The sequence below is a fragment of the Xyrauchen texanus genome, chromosome 29 (genome assembly GCF_025860055.1).
Source record: "Xyrauchen texanus isolate HMW12.3.18 chromosome 29, RBS_HiC_50CHRs, whole genome shotgun sequence".
NCBI lineage: Eukaryota > Metazoa > Chordata > Actinopteri > Cypriniformes > Catostomidae > Xyrauchen > Xyrauchen texanus.
This window is the reverse complement of record NC_068304.1, coordinates 31380429-31406374: the sequence shown is the minus strand read 5'-3', so window position 1 is coordinate 31406374 and position 25946 is coordinate 31380429. Positions and strand designations below refer to the sequence as shown.

Sequence of the window (25946 nt, the reverse complement as noted above, 5' to 3'; positions counted from 1 at the left end):
ACACCACACACCAGCTATTGGTGGAGAGTTGAGAGTGGAGTAATATAGCCAATTTATGGGTGGGGATTATTAGGAACATATGATTGATAATGGCCAATGGGGAAATTTGGCCAGGACACCAGGGTTACACACCTACACTTTACAAGAAGCGTCCTGGGATTTTAAATGACCACGTAGAGTCAGGACCTTAGTTTAATGTCTCATCTGAAGGATGGTGCCTTTTTACAGTATAGTGTCCCAATCACTTTACTGGGGCATTAGAACCCACACAGACCTTTTATGGACTCCATAATACCTCTTCCAGCAGCCACCTTAGTTTTTCCAGGAGGTCTCCCATCTGTGTACTGACCAGGCACAACCCTGCTTAGCTTCAGTTGGCAACCGGTCTTGAGCTACAGGAAAATATGGCTGCTGGCAAGGTCTTCTTGGTACAGACTCTGCATACTGTCCATTTAAACAATGCAGTCCATCTCAATACATTCAGCACCAGAGGGCAGTGCATCTGCTCCAGTACAAAATCAAACTTGTAGGTACATTTCAACCATCAAATGTGTCAAGGATGAAAGTCCCTGGATGAAAGAAGCAAGAGTGAAAAACGATCCAGGTGTAGAGGAATCTTACCCATACACTGTGTCCCATTGACCACCTCAAAGCCTTTCGGGCAGCTCTCCTGACCATTAACTGTGTTTCCTGTGAAGAGAGCGGCACACTGAGATGTAAAAATCACACGCCATGTACAAGCTATGTAAACATGACAGAAGGCCCAGCTAGCAACTACAGCGGTTGTGTATGTGAAGCAACTATTGTGGTGGTAGTTTGAAGCTGACAGCTTGAAGCAACAACACATGAGCAAAAATTGACAATGGATCATTTAAAAAAAAGAAACCGAGAAGAGTCTGGAAGCAAAAAGGCAAAGAGACCAAGCCTGTAAAAAACACAAAATATCATCGGCTTGGGATTTTCATAGGTGGTGACAACTCTGAGAAAGATTTTAAATTGACCAAGAGATGGATAAAATTAAGAGACTGGTCTTGACCGTTTTATTGGATCCTCTCTTAGCGCGGTAGTCGTTAGATAGCGTTAGCCACACAAATGGGGCATTTTATTATGATTTTGGTATTGCAGTGCTTTCAATTTCATTTGAGGAAGGACAATGGGAAAAATAAAATGACAATGGCAATCTATAAACCAGTTACTACCTTGGTCTAGTCGCCTGCTAGCTAAGTTATCATTTCCACCATTTGCACTGTTTCCACTGTTCGCCTTCATCTGATATGACTAGCAATCGTTATGTCTAATGTCATCGTTGTAATGCAGTTTATTTAAAAAAAACTGTTTTCAACAAGTCAAAACAACAGCGGTTGATGTGCTACTTACCTGCTATTAAGACAAATTGTTTTGGATATCTGTCTTTTTCTTCCTTTCGATATTTTTTATTTATTTTTTTGGTTGAGGGTAGAGGGTGAGTTTCCACTAAAACTACATTGGGACTAGTTGGTTTAAAGTAATTGCAAAATGGCTTAGAAAGTGAAGTCAGTTCTGCGAAAAGTTCTAGTATCATTCTTTGCCACTTGGTTTGAAGGTTTAATATCTAATGCTATGAATACATACATATTGAGTGCAGCTTAAGTGTCCAAATGCTTCTTGTGGCCACTGTATCGAAAGCTACATGGATAATGTCATTTTTTATCCGTTTAATAATAGATGGTAGTGTTAATACCAGAAACTAATAAAGGCATAAAAGGGGAAGTTGTAGCATTAATCAAGTTCAGGAATGAAAATATGTTGTAATGTTTAGCCAGAAGTGTGGCCGGGGGTAATGGCGGCACATTGACTTACGATAATATGGTAACAAGACTTGCAGTACATGAGTAGTCTGCCAAAGAACTATGAAAAGGCTGTATTTATCTCATGAAGTCATTGAGTGACGGCTGTATTTTCTGTTTTACAAGACAGATGCATGTTGATGTAGCCAGCTGAACTGATATCAACTGATAACTGGATTTCTGCTAGCGCTCTGTTCTGTTTACTGTGGTCTCAGATAAAACTAATCACTCAGATGATTTATTTTATGTTCCAAATATCTGAGGCCTATCTGACAGTAGTAACGACTGGCTCTGGGTTAAGACCGAGCTGAAACAGGACTGACCTGAGCCCGGTAGGCAGAGCGTGCACTCGTTGATACCCCAGGCCATTCCCACACCTCTGCAGCACGTCTCCTTACTCCGCAGACCAGGTAAAGGAGATCTGCACTGTGGAATGGAGCAGACAAAACACGTTCATTCATTCATTTAGTAATTGAGCTGGGATCACTAGGCTAAAGACAAATATTCTACAAACATTCCAACAGATTACAACTGTCAGCATAGTACTGTGAGTGGTGATAAACATTATTTTTATTCTTACAGTAAAGGGGAAACTTTTTTGAAGGGTTCTGTGTACTACTACTATACAGAGCGGTAACCTGCAATTGTTACCTTAAAAAGCTAAAGCTAACATTTCGGTAGCACTTTATTTTACAGTACTGTTCTACATTTGCATACTATACAGTAGAATTACACCAACTGCAGTAATTATTATGTACTAACCCTACACCTAACCCCAACCATAACAATAACCCATATTAAGTACATGTTGTTACCTAATATTAAGCAGTACTTTCTTGGATAAGTACACTAAGTATACTGAAAGTACACATACTGTTAAATAAAGTGCAACCAACATTTCTATCTAATCTAACCATTTAAACGTGTTTTGTTGGTGTAATCTAATGTAGTCAGGTTAATTCAGTTATGTTAAATAATATATTTGACTTGAATAAAACAAGTTAATTTAGATGTTATCACATGTAGCACATTTATTTATTTATTTTTGTGTAAATTGTACTACAAAGCCAACATAAAAACAGTATGATAGTTTCAAAGTACTGCTGTTTGCTTTGGTTTTGGTTTGGATTTGGAAATTACTGCAACTGTCACACTCTGTTTTCTCTGAATCTGAGCATAGTTTTTCCTGTCTATCATAGGACAAATCATAATCTACTAGACCCAACTTTGTTCAAACCTCCACTTTGACAAAATATATAGTTAATGCGTTTTGCCTTTGCACAACAGTATAAAGCATGTAGATATATTCTAATTTTCACAATGCAAAGCTCCCTCCCTCCAGCTGAATAAAAAGACCAATCAGACTGATTATTATATACTGTAATTTGATGTCAGAACTGTCAGCACATTAACTTATGACTGCTCACATTTACACAGCAACTAGACTGATCAAACTGTGAATTTGGCGACTAAAATGGCAAAAATTCTGCTGCTGAAATCGGTCAGGGCTAACTGAAATTCAAACCACTGCCCCCAGTGGCCGAAGCTGGAAGTGTTGTAGAGGTGAGATGTCCACAGTGGAAAGCGAGTTGTATTTTTAGTTGTAAAAATAACAATACAGTCAATAGGAATGCATATATTACAAATCCTACTCCCTAATTTGCCCCAATCCTAAACCTAACCATCAGGAGTAGAAATGTAATTTTAGAGAGTAAAAGCAACCTCCTAATCATGCTCATCATTGTTTATATTAACACAAACAAAACCAGTGTCTCAGAGGTTGCTTGTGCAAAACGCTATCAGTAGCACCACAGGGAAATGTGAAAATGCTTGAATTAATGCCAAAATGAAAGGGGATTATGCTTGTCGGCAAAAAGGGGTCGAAGTCAGGATACATGAACATTCAGTATACAGCATCTTGGTGGGGACATTGTTAGTAACGTAAGATACAAAGAGGCTAGTTAAACAGTATGCAAATGACTCTAATTAAGTTAATCTTAAGAAATGTATATATAAGGTCCCGTAGCAAAAACACCAAAAAAGGTTCAGAGAGAGGGTGGAAAATGGTCATGTAAAATTAAATTATAACATTTTAGTGAAAAAAGAAAACCTTCTTATAATGTAAGAAGACTTACACTATAAGTGGACTTTGAGAGAGGAAAGAATGAAATGCTACGTATGCTAAGTGAAGAATGTTCCCTTTAAAATGACTGATAAGGAATTTGCAGTTCAGAAAAATCACATGGCAGACTTCTAAGAGTAACAATATTATATCATAGAGTCATAGAGACATGTCATACTAAATTTCTCAAACATAATCCAGGCTTAGCCCGGGGTGGGTTCTGTTCCAGCAGAATCTGAACCTGAAGCCAGACTGCACTATTACGAAAATGAAAGCTGTAAAGGATGAAAACAAAGAATAGTGAAAAGATTGTGTGTCTAGGTGAGTTTAAAGCTAACCTGTCCATTGCGGACTTCTCTGAAACAGTATCTGAAGCTGGACGACTCAGTGTAGACAGAATCTCCACGTATGGTCTGGGCTTGTATTCGTGGGGGCGGAGCCTCTGCCCTTTCTCCTGGCAGCTGGCGAGGACGGACACCAGAAAGCCCCGCTGACCAGGTGACCATTTCGGAGTGCTCGTGCACAGTGGGGCTGTAACCCACCTTCAGCACCTGGTGGATTTTTACGCTGGCTTCAGCAGGGTGCTGGACTCTTATCTTCACCATAGGAGAACCTGAAGAACAGAGAGACTGAATCAGCACACATTAGTCTCGCCATATATTTGACTATCGGCGTGAAGTCTGGTACACATGGAAGCTTATTGTGGCCAAGAACCACCTCCTTAGACACAAAGAGGCAGATTGATTGACATGTAAAACAACCAAACACAGTTCAGTAATTTTATGTGATGCTTAGAGTTGCATATATCTGAAATCGCACAATCCCTGAAACTCAGTAAAACATCAGCAGAATCTGAGGTGTGTTTACTGAGTGATGGCTGTCGGATAGTGCTTGTAGTGTTAAATGCCACAGTTAGACGGTAAGGCGTTTATCTGTAAAACGTTATCTGTGTCTCTGGCAGGGCTCTGTGGAGACAAGCGAGGGAATGTCTCCTTAAAATAGTTTAGATAAGAAAAACATTGGCAGTATATAAATAAAGCAAAACAAATATTAAAATCAAATAGTGTGTAAACCACTATTTTTATTGAACATTGGAGACTATTATGTCACTGTCATGTTTAAATGTGTTTTGTTCATGTCTTTTATTTTTTGGTTTAGTTCCTGTTTTATAGTCATGTGTTCGTGTCATATGATTTCCTGTTCCCTCATGTGTTTTTGTCATGTGTTTCCCCAGTTCATGTGTCTTGTTTTCATTGGTTCATTGTTTGAGTATTATGTTTATTAGTCTTGTCTTTTCATTGGTTCGTGTTTTAGTAGTCTTGTTATTAGTTTAGTCTTGTTATTGGTTGCCATTGTCATGTGTTTGCTCATGTCCTTGTATTTAAGCCCATTGTCTTTTGACTTGACTTGAACAACATTACACCAAACAATACCTGACATGTCAAGTCAAGTCAAGTCCAGTCCAGTCCATGTTTTGGTTTCACGTTTGGATTTCACATACTGGAATATTGCCAGCCAACGTTACAGTCACATTAATAAAAAAACATGCAATATGATAAATCATGCACTATGACTCATGGCAATGTTGTTCCGCTTAAGCCAAAAGAAATTTAAGGGTGCCTCTCAGCCTTGGCTAAATGATGTCACCCACACTCTCAGAAAAGAGTGCAGAAAAGCATAAGTGGAAAAGAGACAAACTTCAGGTCTCGTATGATTTACTACTTGTGTGCTTAACCAAGTATCAAAGATCGGTTGAGGCAAAATCAAAGTTCCTTTCTAAAATAATTTCAGAAAAAGCAAACAGAGCCAAATTATTGTTTAATACAATTGACTCTGTATTAAACCCTACTACTCATACATTTTCTGAAGCTTAAAATGCTTTGTTCCCAAAGCAGAACAGATTAAGGGTGCTATTCATCACAATACCACGCCCTTGCCAAGCTGCCTAACTCACTTTCAACAAGTTTCTTCATCACGTTAGCTGAAGTAATATCGAAGATGAAGTGTTCCAGTTGTAACTAGTGATGGGTCGATTGTGAATGATTCATTCATTTTGAACAAATCTTTTATATGACTCAAAAGAACGAGTAGTCTCAGAGAGTGATTCATTCCTGTTGTCGTGGCAGCGCATGCACAAAATCTGTGCTCGTGTTTCATTCATTTGACGCAGGACAGCAGCATAGGTACCGTTGGATCGGTACAGGAAAAATAAATGATTAGTTCACCTCACGATTCGGTCTTCGGATCTGAGTCTTTCGTTAATTTTTCATGTGACAGCTGCACAGACTCTGTATTGGAAACAGAAATTAGTTCATACACCCAAACTTTCTTAAATACAAGCGATTCATTTGATTATATTTTTGCATTTACAGCTTCACAAAGCGTTTCTATTCTCAAATTTGAGCTTCTATATTACCGGCAATTTATACATTTGTGAATGTTTCTGTCATGATGTATCTTTTCCATAACATTGAATCTGGTAATAAAGTATTAGTTGAAGCTTTAAACTTTCTGAATGATGGGAAAAATAACATTTATAAAAGCAGGATACCTTAAATTCAAGCCCAACTTTTATCTTTTCTTCATAAAATATCATAGACTATGAAAGCTTTTAGAAAACCCCACATTATTGACTACTGAATTGATTTTGAATTGAACAGAAATTTATTTTTCCCTCATGATGCATCCTCTAGTTGTATTATTTATGTCCTAATTGTGAACCATAGACCCAAATCAAGCATGCCTTAGAGAATTTCCCTTTGAATTCACTGATAGTCATCTAAGACTATTTTACTTTAATTTTACACTTGGCTGCATTAAATACATGAAAATAGCTCATCATGACAACTCTTATGATTTTAAAATGTATTTTATTGTCACAGTACATGTATTTATCACAATCCAAACTGCAATACAATGAACTGTAAGCTGTAAAGAGAAAAATGAACATCAATTGTCTTCTATGCTGAGCCTAGTAGCGGTCATGTGACAAATGAAGGAAAGACTCAGATCCGAAGACCGATTCGGGAGGTGAACTAATCAATTCTGTTTCCTGTACAGAGCCTATGCAGCTGATGTTCATGTAATGAATGAAATGACTTGAATAAAGAGTCATTCATTTTGCTGAACGAGATTCAAAGATCCAAGTCAGTAAAATGATCCAATATTCCCATCACTAGTTGTAACCTATATATTCTTCCACGCATTTTTAAAGATCAGTCCCAGTGTGACAAACATAAGGGAACAAATACATTGTTGCCTTGCTAATGGACTTGTCCTAATAGTTTCAAACAAAAAACAATTTCTAAATTGCCCTTTATGTGCAAGCTTTTAGAGAGAGTCATCTCCACACAGCTTTACTCCTACCTGAACACTTTTAATATTTTAGATATGTTTCATTGCATCTTCAGACCTCTACGCAGAACTGAATCTGTCCTGTTGAATGAATGAATGAATGAATGTTATATTTACAGTATATAGCACTTGTGTACATCACAACTAGATTATTGTTACTCGTTGTACATTGGCCTCCCTGAATCTGCTTTATCACATTTACAGCCTGTTCAAAATGCGGCAGCCAGGCTGTTAATAGGGTCGAAAGAGAGGGATAATATATCCCCTATTTTAGCATCTCTTCACTGGCTTCCTGTAAAGTTCAGGGTTGAGTTTAAAATCCTTCTCTTTGTGTATAAGGCACTCAGACCTCAATACATCAGTGACCTTCTTCTCCTCCTAGAGCGCTCAGGTCGTCCGATCAACTTCTTTTGTATGCGCCCCGCTGTCGTTGTAAATCCAAAAGGTGATCGTGCCTTTTCTGTAGCTATGCCCAAACTTTGGAATAGTCTCTCTTTTCATGTGAGGTCTGCTCCTTCCTTAGACATTTTTAAATATTCACTTAAAACCAATTTTTATTTTCTAGCTTTTGATAATGTTGAAAAATCAAGTTTTATTTTCCTGATTGTTGTACTTTTATGTGCTTCCATTGTGTATCAGTATTGTACAGCACTTTGGGTCAACCTCTGTTGTATATAAATGTGCTTTATAAATAAATGTTGACTTGACATTAATGTAAAAAGTGTGGTGACAGCGGCTTCAAACGCAGCTCATCCAATCAGAATTTAGAGTCAGCTAACTATCTGTTTTATAATAAGTGATTTTATAATATATGGACTTATGTGTAAGAAACAGTACATAAAAACAATTGCAAATAAATGACATAGCATGTTACTAGGCAAGAAATAGGCCATAAGTAAATGATTATGATACTGAAATACAAATGCTAAAAAATTGTATCATGTACATTAGCTAGCTTACAGGTTTGGTTTTAGATTCAGAGGGCAACTAACTACCAGTTGAAACTCAATCTGAATCAACATTCTATTGTTAGTTCAAATACACTGGCCCTTGTTGGAGCTGTGGTCCAGTAGTTTCACATTCTGACATATTGAGCTCTGGTGCTCATGCGAAAGACACAGGATTGAGTTAGGCCTGTGATTTGTTCTGATCCCATTATTCCTTCTTTTTCTTTCACTCTTCCTTATTTTGGTTGTATAAAGAGAAAAAAAAAACGTAGAGGGGGCCAAGAGCCCTAGAGGGGGGTCTGATGATCTGTAATCATAGCATCAGCCAATGTTTCATGATTAAGAACATGCTCAGAGCTTTCCTCTGTGGACATGGTTCAAGCCTCAGGGCACAATGAACACATGCTTATCCTGCCTTGATGTGCGTGCATGTTTTGACAGACACATGATCTACTGAAGTACCAATGTTCGGACAGTCCAGATGTAACTGACATTTGCATGATTCTATTTTAAAAACCCTGTAGGACTCTTTGTAAACAAATAGGCTGATGCTGGCACTCTTGGGCCACATCCAAATTGTGAGCTATAGCCAAATGAAGACAGAAAACCAATTTTACCAGCCTGTGGCACCTTAATTTTTCACCATCAAAACTGTCTGGCTCTGTATGTGGTCATGATTACATGACAGTCTAAAGTGCCAAAGCACATATTTAACTTTATGAGAATTTCATAATTTTCATTTTATGTAATTGTTTGAGCTTAGTCTTATTAATATATTCATTGTCTATTTAGACAATGTTAAGTTTAGTAGAACGTCTAAGCTGCTCTTTTCCATACAGTAAAAATGAATGGAGCAGAGGCTGTTTATACGGGTTTAGCATTACATTCAAAGTCTTCTGAACACATACAATAGATTTATGTGAGGAAAAGACAGAAAATTAAGTTAAATATCTAAATATCTTCTCCCCTTCTCCATAGCTTGCAAAATCTAATTTGTTTTTGTGCACATTCAAACAAAGCCATGGGTCATGTTTGACATCAATGACGACATTCATGTGACATCACTCACGTCAAGTCTGGTGCAAAGTGTATGAGATTTTGAACAACTATAGTTTAAGGGAAGATCTTCAGGGAAAAACAACTTACATATCAATCTGTTCACCAAATACTGTTACCATATGGCTTTAGAAGACTTGCATTATTGCGCATTAGGAAATACTTCAGCAAAACTTTAATGTTTTTTTTTTTTTTCATTTTGCAAGCTTGATAGCTCCAATCCCCATTCATTTTTGTTCTGTGGAAAAAAAAAACAGCTGAGACATTCTACAAAATGTCTCCTTTTATGTTTTACGTAAGAGAGAACGTAGTAGGAAACCAGACTTGCAATATACTAGGTATAACACAATGTAGGTTGTTTTGATAACTCTCATGGTGCTTTTATGATGGCTTTAGTGCCCTTTAATTTAAATTGAATGGATAAAAACAGCTTAGGAACTCTAAATATCTCACCATTGGTGTTGCTTTGCTCAGGTGTCTGCAGAGGCAGCATGTACTCAGAAGTCATCGGCTGATTGGCTGAATCGACAGGACTCGGCAGTGGTTTCACAATGTCATTGGTGGAGGTCGTGGAGATGGGGATGTGGCAGAACTTTCCAGTAAAGTTGGGTGGACAAAGACACTGATCCTTCTGTATGCACACACCTCCATTCTTACACAACATCGGACACAAGACTGGGCATGAAAAAAAGAGAGACCACAAGAGCGAGTAAGTGATAAGAGCAGAGAAACAAATTCAAATCTATCACACCTTTAACAAAAAGGAGAAATCATGTTTGATGTGAATATGCTGCATTCACGCCATGTCAGAACTACTGCAATTACAACATGTAAGAGTCCGAGCTTTCATACATTTCTGATTTTTCAACTTGATGATGCAAAATGATGGTAACCCAACATGACGTGAATACACTGTTTACAAATTTAGTGTTTGGGATTGACAGGTTAAAAAAGGAACGTCAACTTTTTATAAACAAGTCTCGAGAAACTTGCGTTGTGTTCAAATCGTTGTGTTGTGTCTAGCTTTTTTAGAGCAAGATAAGGTTTGGTCTGAACAGCCCTCTTTCCAAACTGTGAAAAGAAACATAATTAGTACATTAAAACAGATTTTACACCTCTATTCTGAGACAATCATTATCAAAACAGCTCTACATAATGGTTTGTTGAAAGATACAGAACATAAAGTCATGAATTAAATTGTTTTTCTTTGAATGGGTGCTGTTAACTACCTAGTTGTGCGACTGGGCACCTCTCATAAGGGAAAACATTTCTATAAAAAGCATCAATGTCAAACAATTCTTTCCTAGTTGAATTACTTTCATTTCAGTGAGGGGCCACAGCATGCCTTCCATATCATATGTCTGTGATGTTTTAATACATCTGGAAAGATTGGACCAGGACCACAATGAAAACACATGTACCATGTGATCCAAAGGTTTGCAGAGAAAGCTCTCTCTCTTGTCAGCTGAACTGTGTTTTTGCAGTATTAATCTAGCGAAATCTCTAGAACGTAATGCAGAAGAGAGCATCTTAAAGCAAGAGAATAAACAAAGGAAAAGCAATGGAGAGAGGAATACAGTAAGAGAAAGAAAACAACTTTGATTTATAGGCAGATGAAGATACCAAATTGGTCAGAACCAAACCGCATGCTAATACAGAGATCAAAGCTAAATCTAACTGAGATTATAGTGAACATGAAATTTATTTTTATCCTATTTACTTTCTAAGTATGTGATCCTGATCTTATTGCGCATGACTCATCAGTTCATGTTATTCAAAATAAAAAATGTTTGTCTTTGTAATCTTCTATTAAACTACAATGACTTTCCACCTCATGAAACCACTTTCCTTTTTGGCTCTTATTTTTCAATTCCTTTCTTCTGAACACCCAGCTCCATTCTGGTTTGTAACATAAAATTTTCGCGATCCAATCAGTTCCTGGTTGATAAAATGAATATTAACCATACATTTCTTGTTTAAAATGGTTAATCCCTGATTTATTTAGAAATACTTCAGATTACGAAAGTAGTAAAATAAGTTTGAAAATAGGTTGCAAACACTGTTTCCTTTTGACTTAAAAGGTAAAGCATTAGATAGGAGTCAGGGGCGAGGAGTGAGGAGCCTAGCCCCGTGTGGGACGGGGCTCAACTGGTGGTGGTGGGGTGGTGGACGTTAGCACACTGAAACAGCAATGTGATAGATTGTGAGCAGACTTATAAAGCAACGGCTTACATGTGATTGGCTTGGAATTACCCAGCTAATGGTGCGATGATGTACAGCTGCTAGTCTTCCCGCTAGAACTACGCTGCGAATAAATTTCTTGTATTTCAACTAAATGGTGTGAGAATAACACACTGTTTGAAACGTTGTAGCTGGAACAGGGTTAAATGAAACCACAAATTTTCAATGAGACAGGAGGGCAATATATTTTTCCTTTAAGGTCTTATAGTAACATAAAAACAGCAAGAAAAGGAGAGAAGACAGTTAAGGTCAGCCTTCTTTGGCTAGCCCATTTCCTCCCAGCTGTCACAGGACAAGGGGATTTTTAATAAATTACAGTTTGTCACATTTATATTTGTGCAAAGTGTCCCATGTATTTAGATTGTTACAAATAATTGTCTCTGAATGTCCCCGAAGGAAGGTTCTGTCATATTTAGCAAATTTCACATTTCAAATTTCTCACACACACACACACACACACACACACACACACACACACACACACACACACACACACACACACACACACACACACACACACACACACACACACACCAGGGTTAAGCGAAGGCTGAACGGTTTCCAAAGTCCACACATATCCATCATTTTTACGGCAGGGTTCTGTGCCGGGTCTTCTCTGCTGTCCTCATGCATGTGTGTGATAGTGAAAAGCTTCGGACTCTCTGGAGGTCAGGAGTGATTTGCTGTCATGTGTGTTGGTTTGAATGTGTGTTTTTAAAGGCTCAAGGGAGGGATAATCTGGCATATGTATTGGAGTGTGTGTGCTTGCTTTGTGTACATTGCAATGCTCTGTTGGCTACCACAGTGCTCTCGGACACTGAGTGTGCTCACAGTCTCAAAACATACACAAATCTTCCAGAGTAAACATTCAACAGCTTCACAAAACAGCACTAACTCACTATCTGAGCTAAAAAGCTTGGATTCAGAACACAAGCATTACTTGGGCTTTAATTACCCACTGATTAGACCAGTTTAGACCAGAACCTCCACAGCTGGTTTGTTTGTTAGTGCTAGTTTGTTGCTGGTGCAGCTGGTGTTCATGTACCAGCTGATGAACCTGCTCAATCAGTATGGTTTTTCGTCTGAAGCTGGTTGACCAAGTAAGTCTAGCAGGAGGTTAAAGTAGTTGAGCACACAAGCATCCAATTCTGGGGAATTCCAGAATTCAAAACACAGGTCCTGGTGCCATCCCTTGCAAAATGTAATGCAGCAGTAGCGATGCTATAGGCTGGTACCATCCATAGTACTTTGATATACCATATTCTTATAGCATGGAATTTACATTATACTCCAAGGAACTTCAAAAAATACCACAGTACAAAGATGGCATATGGCCAAAAACATTGTTTTACCATAGTACCATATGCAAAACAAACATGGCAGTACAATGGTACAGTGATGGTATCAGATGGAAATACCATGGCATTGAATAATATTTATATATAATGGGATTTACATGTTACACCAAGCTCCTTCAAAAATACCACAGTACTATGATGAGCTGTAGTGTTATGCAACCATAGGTCAAGAGAGGTGCATACTTTGCACAGGAAGTGATTAAGGAAATGATTTTATGTTGAGTTGTTTAGACATTTTGTTCTCACCAAACGTTTTTCAAATTTTCCACCTCTGTTTTTTAGATTCAGAGTATATAAAAAAAGTATGTATTAATTGTCAAGATTCCCATTCGTCAAGGTGATCACGTGGTTTTCATAAACTGCAACTGGACTTGCTTAGTGTTATTAGAAGATGTTTTGCCACTCATCTGAATGGCTCCTTCAGTTTAAGAATTTCAGCTGAACAGCCAAAGATGTCACGTTTAAATGTGTTTTGTTCATGTATTGATTTCATGTCTTTTATGTTAATAGTTTAGATCCTGTTTAATAGTCATGTGTTCTTTTCATGTGATTTCCTGTTCCCTCATGTGATCTTGTCATGTGATCCTGTCATGTGTTTCCCCTGTTCATGTGTCTTGTTTTCATTGGTTCATTGTTTAATTATCTTGTTATCAGTCTTGTCTTTTCATTAGTCTTGTTTATTATTCTTGTTATCTTATATCTGTTTATAGCTGTCTGTTCATTGGTTGTCAAGTTGCCCATGTGCATGTATTTAAGCCCTCATGCTTGCTATTGTCTTATGTCAAGTATTGTGTGTTAATGTAACGTTGAAGTCAAGTCAAGTCAAGTCAAGTCAAGTTAAGTCAAGTTAAGTCAAGTCAGGTCAAGTAAAGTCTTCACATTGTTTGGATTTATCATTCAACTTGAAAATAAACTGCTCTTGGGTTTTTCACATCATCTTCGTCTGCTCCTGTGTCACTACTGCCAGAAACGTTACATAATACTTGACCTTCAAGATGAACACAGCAGTTCAAAACTACGTCTAAAGCCTCGTCCATCCCAGAGCCAGCATTGCAAGCCTCGTCCATCCCAGAGCCAACTTTCACTGGGCTATTAGACCTGAAGTTGGTAACCACCCTTGTGCCCACACTGAGTTCTCCTGATCAGCCGCCCCCCCCAAGTCACAGGCTCGACCATCACCCCCATCTCAGACAAGGAGAACTTCTGACCCTCTGACTCCACCTAGACCGTCCGAGCCCTGGATTCCACCTTGGCCCTTCGATCCCTCGACATAACTTTGGATCTACATTCCCTCGTCTCCAGCACGGTCCTCCAGCCAATCCGCTTTACTGGGGTTCCTCGTCCTTCAGCTCCTCCACTCTTTCTTTTACCTACCTCCGCCTTGATTCTCCAATCCTACGGCTGTGCCTAGGATTTCCGCTCCTTCGGCTCCACCAGGGCCTCATCCCTATGGCTCAACCTTGGTCCTCAGCCCCTCTGGCTCCGCCTCAGTCCTCCGATCCCCAAGCTACAATTGGTCCTCCGAACCTCTGGTGCTGCCTTGGTCCTCCATGCCTCCGGCTCCACCCTGGCCCTTTGAGCTTTTCAACTCTCCGGGCGCCAAGTTCTCCAGTTTTGCCACTCGAGCCTCTCACAGCTCCACCTTCCATTGCTCTGCCGCTCGAGCCTCTCATGGATCTATCTTCCACTGGCTCTGCCCTGGTCTGATGCTCCACACTCTGTTTCACCTGGCCATGTCAAGTCAAGTTCATGTTTATGTTTTGGTTTCGCGTTTGGTTTCACATTGTTTGGATATATCACTCATCTTGTAAATGAACTGCACATGGGTTCTTCACATCATCACCTTCTTTGTCTGCTCCTCTGTCACTACTGCCAGAAACATTACAGAAGAAGACAAAGGAGATAATACTACTCCAAAATACTCTCTGGTGCTTGAAAGGAAGCCCCACCATTCAGTTAAACGATCTAATCACTTTTTAATATACATATTCCTTCGCTTGTTTTATAAACTCTACAATGCACATTAGCAGGACCAACATGAAAGGAAACAAAATTGAAATAAAAATGTAATATATATATATATATATATATATATATATATATATATATATATATATATATATATATATATATATATATATAATATTATTATTATTTTTTATTTTTTTAATTTATCAGGTTGATCCTGCTAATGCGCATTGTACAGTATATAAAAAAAGATATAAATATATTTCAAACTCATTTGAAATATGTCGTCATTTTGACAAACCGTTTTGGAGATTTCTGTCTTTCCCAGTTTAAGTATATAGGAGCTTGTGGCAGCTGGGGCGTGGTCGAGCAGCTGCCCGGAGAGAAAGCAGTAAGGGTGCATTCACCTGATCCAGATTATGATTAACACCTGTTTCTAATTGCAGTGAGTTTGTGGAGAGGGGTATAAAAGGACCACGCCACCGACACGAAAAAGACAGAGTAAGGGACAAGAGAACTTATTGTGACGCTGATGAGGTATTGTTATGAAACTGATAAATTATTATTGTGAAGCATCTCATAGATTTCCACGTATAAATGTGTATTGTTCATGTGTAGATCTGGTTTGCTTGAAGCATTGATAAAACTCAGATAAAAGTAAACTGTTTAAGGTATTAATTGGCATTAAGTATAACCAATGAAATGGTTTTAGCATGGCTACATTGGTCAAGCTGATCTACCAGCAACAATTCCCAGTAAAACCAGCATCTGCCAGTAACACAATAGCATTGTCCATCTAAAACCAGTTAAGACCATTGTGCAATTTGTGTAAGACACACAAGCATAAGGCTTGCTGTATATCACTCAGTAATTTTGTCAATGTGCTGTATATTAAAGCTGAAGTATGGTGAAATCAACCTACAAATTGCTGACTTATAGTTGTCTATGCATATTAAGCTGGGATACAGAAAGAATTTCTACACACATCAGCTTTAATTAGCAAAACTCACTAATGCAAGCACAAATAACTTTAGATGTAAAATGCCAAAGATAGCAGAGGGACAGTTAGAGGCAGTGGTTGGGCGTTGTTTGGAGATGCTGTGGCAGAGGTTTGTATGTATGGAGATAAAGGAGGTGTGGTGGTTTTTGAACCAGGATGAGAGTTTATCCTTTGGCTCAACCAAGTAAACACAAACAGCTGGCAGCATACTTGCACTTCATAACACTAATGTTGGAAATCCCCAGTAACCATTACCCTTTGCATTTCTTAGCTTTCTACATTTAATTTGTTACTTTATGGATACAGCTGTTTTAAAACCATTGAGGGTTCAGAAAAATATTGGCTCCTTCCAGATAACAGGAAGCCCATTCTACATTTTCAGCAAAGGGGAAATATGTAAATAAAATTATTTTGAAGAAAGAGCAGAACCTCGCTGTTTGACTGGAACAACAAAATTATAAAACCATTGATAGGACACAAATGGAAGAAAGTCATTTTAATTGGAGAAAGTGCTGTTTTCCATTCATTGTATCCATAGAGAAATAGATTTTCAACTATAATGTATACACCATTCAAGATAGAACTGCCATATGCTTTAAGATTATTATACAATGATATATGCTTCTGTTGATGCCACATGTAGTGTGATTTCAACAAAATAGTGTTTAAGTGATGAATAACTACACTACCTATAATCATGAAGGGAGATCCACCAATCAGAGAAGTCGCTGTGGCTATGAAAAAAATAAAAAAAATGATATACCGGTGTATATATATATCATTTTTTTTTTTTTTTAAACTTCTAGGTTGTGATTCATCTCTGAGCTGATTTTTGGCTTTTTCTTTATTGATATGTTTTATAAAATATTTATAAATAAACTTAATGTGAAAAATATCCTGGAACAAAGAACACTAAAACACTGTTTGGTAACAGTTTCACTTTCACTTGTTGCTAATAATTAAATAATCCTATGATTGCGGTTATTTGATCTAACTGTGGTTATTTGAGATGCACTTTAAATTTCAATCACATGTTACTGTCCAAATAAGGGTGTGAAGATTAACTGTTCTGAACCTGACTTGTAGAGCTGTGACAAATGTGCCATCTGTGGAGGTTTGCGCCAAACTACCGGGAACATTTTAAAGACATTTTAGTTAATACAAACCACAACATAATATATAACATCGTCAGCCAAATTTCTTAATTACTCATAGAAACCCTCTTAGCCCAGCTAAAAAAAAAAGTGGATGGACACTGTAAAGAACTTGCCTATACAGGGCTCAACGCTAAGAATTTTTCTACTGGCCCAGTTGGGCCAGTGCTTCAAATTTTCACTGGCCCCAACACAAAAAATGACTAATAGCTGTTTTTACCATCACGGTTTTAAAAAATATGTCTGAAGATAAATATTTTGTACATATCTTATGTTTTTAATACAATGTCATAAATCTCAGTGGGGCTTGTTTTGAGTTGTGTGTGGATGCCGTGGAGAATAGCGTTGGCCTCCACATGCCCTACGTCTACGCAGTAACACACTCAACCAGCCATGTGATAAGATGCGTGGATTGATGGTCTCAGATGCGGAGGCAACTGAGATTCATCCTCCACCACCCAGATTGAGGCACTACGCCTACACAAGGACTTAGAGCGCATTGGGAATTAGGCATTCCAAATTGGGGAGAAAAAAATAAAAATACAATGTCCCCCAAAATTGAATCACATTTATAATTTGCAAGATATGATTTATGCGTTATGTAATCCCATATATGTGCTTTACAGACATAAATTCATAAATATTAACCTCAGCCGTCCTGCCATTTACACATGAGTTTTTAAGCCAAGAGTTCTGTGGAGGAGATGATGGGTTTTTGGTAACCAATTTAGTCATGCTTTCATGCAACTTTTGTGTAGTGTTTTAGTTTGTAAATCAGTTTGTAATATACATTAGGGGGATATTAGGCCTGATCTGTGAATTAACAATGTGAAATCATGAAATCAGACAACCCAAATAAGACCAATACTGACTGATATACAAAGAACAAAAACAAAAATACCTGTACGGTCCAGAAATTAGATATGTAACAGGTGTTTCATGAGGATGATATGAAGTAGACTGTTTCAAATATTCATCTTCACCCTGCAGCTGAACAGCTCTGATAACAATAGCCTAACAGCCATAGCGATCTTACTTCTTTGCATATCAAACTCCATTATCATGTCGAATTAATGTTTACATTTTGAAACAAATGTATACTTACATTTAGGTAATTTTTTTACCTATATGTGTGTCTGATTTCCAGACACACGTATAACTGGGGTTTAGCAAAGTTTATTACGTCTCATTCGGCTCTTCATCTCTAAAGGTGAATTAATGAGAGACATTTTTATTTTTTATTTTTTTATTTTTTACAGTGGGAATAAAACTAGCGCTCTGTCCCTTTACGAGAGCGCATGCATGTTAAACAGTCTACGCTGAAGGGAGAGAGATGATTACGACACATATGCACAAAGACATGGATTTTCAGTCCTATAGAAAGAAACTGTTGATTGCTTGTGTTCCAATGTGTGGATTACTAATTTTCACCAACATGTAAAAAATAAAAAATTGGGGATTTCGCTCACTGTGGAGACGGAATGTGCGGGGATGCACATTGGTAATAGCTGCTGCTAAGACACTTGGAAAATAGAGAGTGCGCACTGTGTCTGCACAATCGTGCGCGTGCACGCTACTGTGCCTTGGCGCGTCCATTATATTATGTATTTGTGCGTCTTTGCGAGATAAATATACTTGCGCTCACTCCTCGGTTAGAAGACTGTTCGCTCCGTGTAATTTGTGTGCTTTATCTCACTTGTTGTTTGCTTGCACTAATTTTATAAATGCAGTTTATCTAAAGTTCTAGCAACTTTCCGAATCTTTCTCACACTGGCCCCGGGCCATCGGGCAGTCCTTATTGTCGAGCCCTGCTATAAAAAAGTGCACTAGAAAGAAAAGCCTCGAGAGGGTTTTTTTTTTTTTATCAACACACACATCTACGTGCACATTCTGGACATACAGAATGTCTATGCATTTCACGGCTGACTGCATGTACACTCAAATTAAAGGGAGGGAAAGCATAAAGGTTGTGAAGGGAGAAATACTTAGAGGTAAATTAAAGACACATGCTGTAAAAACTTCCTCTGAGTGTGCTTTGCCGTGTTACACTGTCTGCACAATCCATGCAGAAGTATTCAAAGCTGATGTATCTCTGGTGTTCAATATTACAAATCGCTCATAAATCCATGTACAAACATGAGATTATTTAAACTTCACTTGACATGTAGGAGCAAGAGTCAGTGGAAGCAAGAAAATCTGACTTTTTGTATGATTTGTAAAATTGTAAAAATGCCACACATTTGCTTATTTTTTAGAGACCTAAAAATAGAGGAGAATCTTTTAGAATGTAGAGGAGAAACATTTTTCATACTCATTTTACGCCACTATGTTTCCTTGTTTTCAGAAATCATAAACTTTGTTTATTTCCAAGTAAAATTTGTATTTTGAATCTGATTTTCAGTGTAAACTGCACTGCATGTAAATGCATGCACAACACACATGCATGTCACACACACATGCACACTCGTTAGGGAACGCTCTTGATACTTTCTGGCTCTGTGCCATCGTCCAGCTGCTTCGGGGCCCGTGAGGTCCACTGCAGGTAAACTAATTAAACCTGAGAGATAGCGCACATGCACAGTGTGACAATATACGCAGCTTGATTTCACTTCCGACGGGAAATTTTACGATGCACACAGGAAGTAAATTTCAGCCCTTCTCCACTGATTTCAGTTAAAACAGATAAAAGATCACATGCTTTTACTCAGTACCACATGTTTTCCTTTTGTAACCCCAAAACCTACAGTATGCTATTGGAGGATTCAATTATATCTGCCATGCTGTTATACTGTACATTCGCATGCCTTGGATTGCATACAGATCCTCCATCTGCTTGCATGCATCCATCCATCCATTGTTAACTCATCTTCATTATCAAATCTGTCCCACATGACATCTATTTGGCAAAGCTAAAGTGCTTCCAGGCCAAAGAAAGCACAAACCAGTCTTAGAAGACACTGTCCCACTTGAATGCAAAGAAAAAACCATCAAGATGAATGTAGGGTGGACAGCGATATGGCTGGTGATTTATAAAGGTTATTAATGTTGCTTGATAGGAGCCTGGGTAGCTCAGTGAGTATTTACACTGACTACCACCCTTGGAGTCGCAAGTTCAAATCCAGGGTGTGCTGAGTGACACCAGCCAGGTCTCCTAAGCAACAAAATTGTCCCGGTTGCTAGTGAGAGTAGATTCACATAGGGCAACCTCCTCGTGGTTGCAATAAGTGGTTCTTGATCTCAATTGGGCACATGGCAAGTTCTGTGTGGATTGCGGAGAGTACCATGAGTCTCCACATGTTGGGAGTCTCCGTGGTGTCATGCACAATGAGCCATGTGATAAGATGCGCAGATTGACTGTCTCAGAAGCGGAGGCAACTGAGATTTATTAACTGAGACTGCACCACCCGGACTGAGGTGAGTAACCGCGCCACGAGGACTTACTAAATAGTGGGAATTGGGCAACACAAATTGAGAGAAAGAAATTGTTGCTTGCTAATTATAAGCACATAACTCATCTTGCGCTCTTTGTGCAATTGACGTGAATTATTCAGCAAACACAGCAATTATATTTACAGTATATAAAACAACAATAAAAATGGTGAAAAAAAATACTACAAAGGATGCATTTTCCAAGTATTTTTAAAGTGACATTGATATCAAAATGACTACTTATTAAGCTGTTCAGGACAACAGTAACCTTGATCTTGTGACTGTTTTTAAAATGTCAAAATTACAGAAAGCATGAATTGAAATATCAAAGCACTGAATTATCCATACATTTTTTTTTAATTCTGTAAATTATAAATGTAGAGTTGAAGGAATGTTCAGGGTTCAATACAAGTTAAGCTGAATCAACATAATGTGTGTCATAATGACGATTACAAAAAAATATTGACTCGAATAATGCAAAAAATAATAGATTAAGGCACTTACAATGGAAGTGAATGATGGCAGTCTTTAAACATACTGTGCCATTATTTGTGTTAACATGATTTTAGTGTAATAAAATTAGTTACCGGAACATTTCTTTAACACAGCCATAAGGTAACTTGGGGTGGGCTCTTTGTGACCACCTATCAACCACACAGAACATCCGAGCAACCACAAAGAAACCCCTAACAACCACACCGTACACCCTTGAAAACATCCAGAACACCATAGCAACTATATAATACACCATAGCAACCACCAAAAACACCCAAGCAACCACCCAGAACACTTTAGCAACCATACAGAACATCCTAGCAACCACCCTGAATATCCTAGTAACCATCCAGAACACCCTAGCAATCGTTAAGTTATCAACGATAACTTAAAAAACATTTAAAGACAGACCTACCTTAAGCTCCGAGGTTGTTCATCGGTGTTATATGCTTCTCTTGAAGCCATTCGTTTGCGTTTTTCAACTTCATTGTTTAAATAGCCTGTTTGATAGTGGAATTTCTGGTAAACAACTACATTACCCATGTTATAGCAGAGAACGTTTCACCAATCAGAGAACTGTGGCCAACGAAGCCTGTGAAATATGCCTTGGAGCAATGCCTACTCCCTTGACGCACTGAGTCTCCATCCCTTTACCCTTAATTGTACATATCTGAATATGTTGCAATAAACATACAATATATTGTTTCTGTACTTAGAATCAAAAACCTAAAATCAATAGTTTGATGTATTCTCATTGTTTTTTTATTCAATTACGTCATTCGCAATGCTTCATGGGACTGTAGTTGTACCCTTGAGAAAGACATCAAGTACACAGCCTTGTACCTTTGTCTTTTTGTCTGATTTTAAAATAATTGTATGCCTCAAAACAAAGTTTGTGAAGTTGTGATTCACCTCGGAGCTGGTTGGTTTGTTTCATGGATTATAAATCTTTTATGGAGGATTTTATGAAAAGCCTCTGGAAAAAAGGTATGGAAAAATACTTCCGGAACCCAGACGCTGAATAAGTGGGACGGGGCACTGTTGCGCTCTATTGTTTTACATAGCAATGCTCTGGCAGCCACCCTCAAAACTCACCACTTACATTTTCTTCAGAAAAATAAAAAAAATCTAGTTTATATACGTTGTAAATTATTATATTCATGGGGAAAATTGGGTCTGCAAAAAAATGGGCGGACATCTCTGGACATGGGCGGAGAAGAGCTTGTTGCTTTCCTCAGCTTTCACCACAGCTGTCCATTCACTTCATGTTTATAGTCACTACTATGACAGATTCAATTAATTATTTTTGTCATTATTCTGCTGTCAAATCCAGAAGTCCAAAAATTACAACCAGCACTCCAGCCTCATGTCTGCTTTCCAGGCTACTCATGAAGTAACTGAGAAAGACGTAAACCTCCAAAATACAATCGCTAAACTATAAAAGCTGCTTTGCCAGTGTGGGCAAAGTTTTAACAGACTGTTAAATAAGACTTCTTTTGTCTCATGATGCAGCACATACTTGCAGCTATCTTAGAACTAGAAGCCAACACCATTCCTTTGAAACCACTAACACAGCATGTGTGTTTATGCACATTTATCTCCAAACAGCTTGAACTTGGCACATGTTGGTGCCACACCGTTGGATAACGTCTATAAATCATCTCCCCTTTTCATGTATGGAGTGTGTGTATAGCAGAATGAAACACAAATGCTCTCTCTCTGTATAAAATCTATCAGAGGAAGCTCTGGTGCGTGAAAAGTTCATTTCATCAGCCTATAATGAGCTTCTCTTGATGGAGATTACAGGCAGCACTTGGGTAAATAGGTCATAATGTTTCTGGATCGTTGGAGCTGATTTTCTCCCGGACAAGAAGCAGAGGGCTAAATTTGAAACAGGACCTAAGTGGAAACTGAAGTCCGGAGTCTACAAACTCTGCAAAGCAATGTTGTGAGGGAACCATGGCACATCAGATGGTAATACCATGGTACTTTGATATTTAGTATAGTACTGATCCAGAATGATTACTATATTCATGTGCCATGGTATTTACACTATGTTACTCCAAGGTACTTCAAAGAAGACTGTGGCATAACCATGGTACATATCCAAAAATACATGGTATTGCATTTGCATGTCCAATTACACTGAGCATGTTTAGCATTTTTTAAATTACAACAATGTTCCAGAGCTAAATTGATCAGCTCCTAAAACCATCTCAAAAACAAATAAACAAACAAAAAGATCTCACTTTCTGAGCAACAAAATTTGGATTCAGAATACAAGAATCAACTGGGCTTGAATTCCCTGCTGAGAAGAACAGCTAAAAATAGGATTTCCATGGCTGGATTATGTTAGTTGCTGATCAACCTGGTGAACCTGCATTATCATGTTGTTTACCATCAGATAAACCAGGTCTAACAGCATGGCCTTTCTTTAGAAGCTGGTTGATCAAGTCTTGCTGGGTAAACTAGGTAGAAGACTGGTGGAGACACCAGCACACATGCATCAAAACACAACATATGCTGGTACCCACAAAGAATACTATGGCAGCACCATGGTAGATTGATGGAATCCGATGGTAATATCGTGGTACTCTGATATATACCATGGAATTAACATGATACTCCAAGGTAATGGAAACAAAATCTTATGCCATGGTAGAAGTGGTACCTAATAACCTTGTAGTACCACAGTATTTAAAACATATATCTGTCTCCCCTTACCAAAAATACTATAATACTACCATACAATTCACAGAAATACCATGGATTTTTGGACATTACTGTGAAAATGCCATAGTAATTCCATGGTATCCTTTGAAAACCTTAAAATGACATTTAGAACAGTGGTATATGGATACGATAATCAAACAGGTCCATCGTATATATAAATACCATCGTATTAACATCTACCACCATAACTTATCCATAAGAGCATCTCAGAGCAAGTCCTCAGGTCATGCTTTTCATGTGCCTTGGCAGATGAAAACAGCTCAGGAATGATGGAGAGACTGCTAAAGACCGGTGTGGGCCTCACCCCTTGTGTTTGTGGGGTGGCTGTGGCTCAGTTGATAGAGCGGGTTGGCCACTAATTGCAGGATTGGTGGTTCGAATCCCGGCCCACACGACTCCACATGCCGAAGTGTCCTTGGGCAAGACACTGAAACCCAAGTTGCTCCAAATGGCAGGCTAGCACCTTGCATGGCAGCTCTACCGCCATTGATGTGTGAATGTGTGTATGAATGGGTGAATGAGTCACAGTGTAAAGTGTTTTGAATACTGTTAAGGTTAAAAAGACGCTATAAATAAGTGCAGACCTTTGTTGTTCCCGAAGATCACAAATGCAAAAACAAACCTAAGTGGCTCGTATATACTTTCAGATAAATGTACACACCTGCAGATCTGTGCATGCATGTGATGTGTGCGTCTCCGTGTCTGAAATTACCTTTTTTATTCATGGCCAAAATTTGCCCCTGAAACAGATTTATTTTTATTTTTATTTAAGAAAAAAAAAGTCTTGATAAGAACAATTATGGCTATTACCTTTTAAATAAAATCAACCACAAATACAAAAGTAGCCGTAAATAATGCACAAGATATTATTACACAATAAACACTCTTTAGGGACACATTTTAAATAATTGGTTGGTCCCATAGTTAGATTATACAGCTCTTGACTGCCTGTCATTGTAGATTAAGATCAGTTTAAGTAATTGCAGTTTTGATGTAATACTGTTTATTTCACAAACAGTGCTTTGGATATGCTTTTAGATTTTATTTATTTTTTTCATTACCAAAAACAGTTCAAAATGGTTACATATTCAATAACACTCACCTTTGAGACATGTATATATCTGATAGCTACAGAACACTACAGTGTGTACAGAGGCAATCAACTCCAAACTGGATAAGCTTATAATAGAATTTTCTGAAATATTTCAAATGTTAGATAACAGATAAAAAAAAGAGGTATTCACTAACGGGGCAACCCTGGTTATTTTCTGACCTTGGTGTGTACGTGTGTGTTTGTACATTTACTCACACACTCTGAAGCCAGATCCAGGCATTTGTCCTCCCAGCTCACTGTTGTAGATTGTGGTGACATTTCCACGCTCGCAGTAGTTGGTGCATCGTCCCTGCGTGCAACGCAGTCTGCAGATAGTTGGGGTGAAGAGAACTTTGATTAGCTCTGTACCCCTGCGGATCACTCCGGATGAATGTTGGCTGGATGGAGGCTGAGCGTTGGCTAAACAAAAGCAGAGGGCAAAGCAAAAGCAAACCAGCAAAGTAAGCCTGTGAAGATGCATGGTGAGTCCTGCTTACAAACACATCACACACAGGCCGAGTGCCTCAAACTGAGGATGAGGAACAAACTGCCTTGCTTTCTGTCAACGTCCGCCTGTTTTCCCTGAAAAACTAGTGCCTATGATGACCAGAAAAGATGCCGAGCTCCTCTTCTTGCCCCAAAGATACAGTACGAGTGCAAACAATTGTAGGTATTCTGTTCCACACCTGTGTGTGTGTGTATATCGCACTTAGTGAGTGTGAAAAGAGGATTTTTGAGGTGCCAAGAACTTTCAAGGTGTTCGAAGGCAGTGTCGTAAGCAAACTCTTGCTGTGCTCCAAACACTATGTGCAGTTGAGATCTGATCCATCACCCACTAGTGTGTATAGTTCCCCGCCACCCCTTTCTCTCTTTCTCCGTCCTGCACTCACAAACAAACTGACAGGCTTCCCCATACACTGGCTACAGGAGAAGAACGTTCTGTCACATGAGCAGGAAAGACAAGAGTGGGCGGCAAAAAAGAGAAAACTAGTGGGGGAGAGAGAAAGACTTTGCGTCTCTGGCAATTTGCACATGGGGGTGAGGTCAGTGCTGTTTCAAATGTGTGTGTGTATGTGCGTGTATTGGGGCTTGTAGATGAAGGGAGGGTTGTATTTTTCTTTCACTCTGCATTTTCAACACTGTCATTTGGCAAGCCTTTACTGTCCCCCT

At 38.5% G+C, this 25946-nt stretch overlaps 1 protein-coding gene across 4 annotated transcripts in view; it reads right to left on the bottom strand.

The window, feature by feature from the left end:
* The window catches only part of LOC127622900 (latent-transforming growth factor beta-binding protein 4-like), a 62080-nt gene extending 36393 nt beyond the window's left edge, over positions 1-25687 (bottom strand). For 3 of the 4 annotated variants that reach the window (XM_052097051.1, XM_052097055.1, XM_052097052.1), the window contains exons 1-5: positions 24993-25687; positions 9759-9980; positions 4287-4561; positions 2150-2252; positions 622-690 (exon numbers count right to left, since the gene is read on the bottom strand). In XM_052097051.1, coding sequence (XP_051953011.1) covers positions 622-690; positions 2150-2252; positions 4287-4561; positions 9759-9980; positions 24993-25257 — 934 coding nt within the window. In that variant the 5' untranslated portion in view covers positions 25258-25687. The remainder of the gene's footprint in view (positions 1-621; positions 691-2149; positions 2253-4286; positions 4562-9758; positions 9981-24992) is intronic. The other variant, XM_052097054.1, reaches the window with a different exon arrangement.
* Positions 25688-25946: the final 259 nt, after the last annotated feature.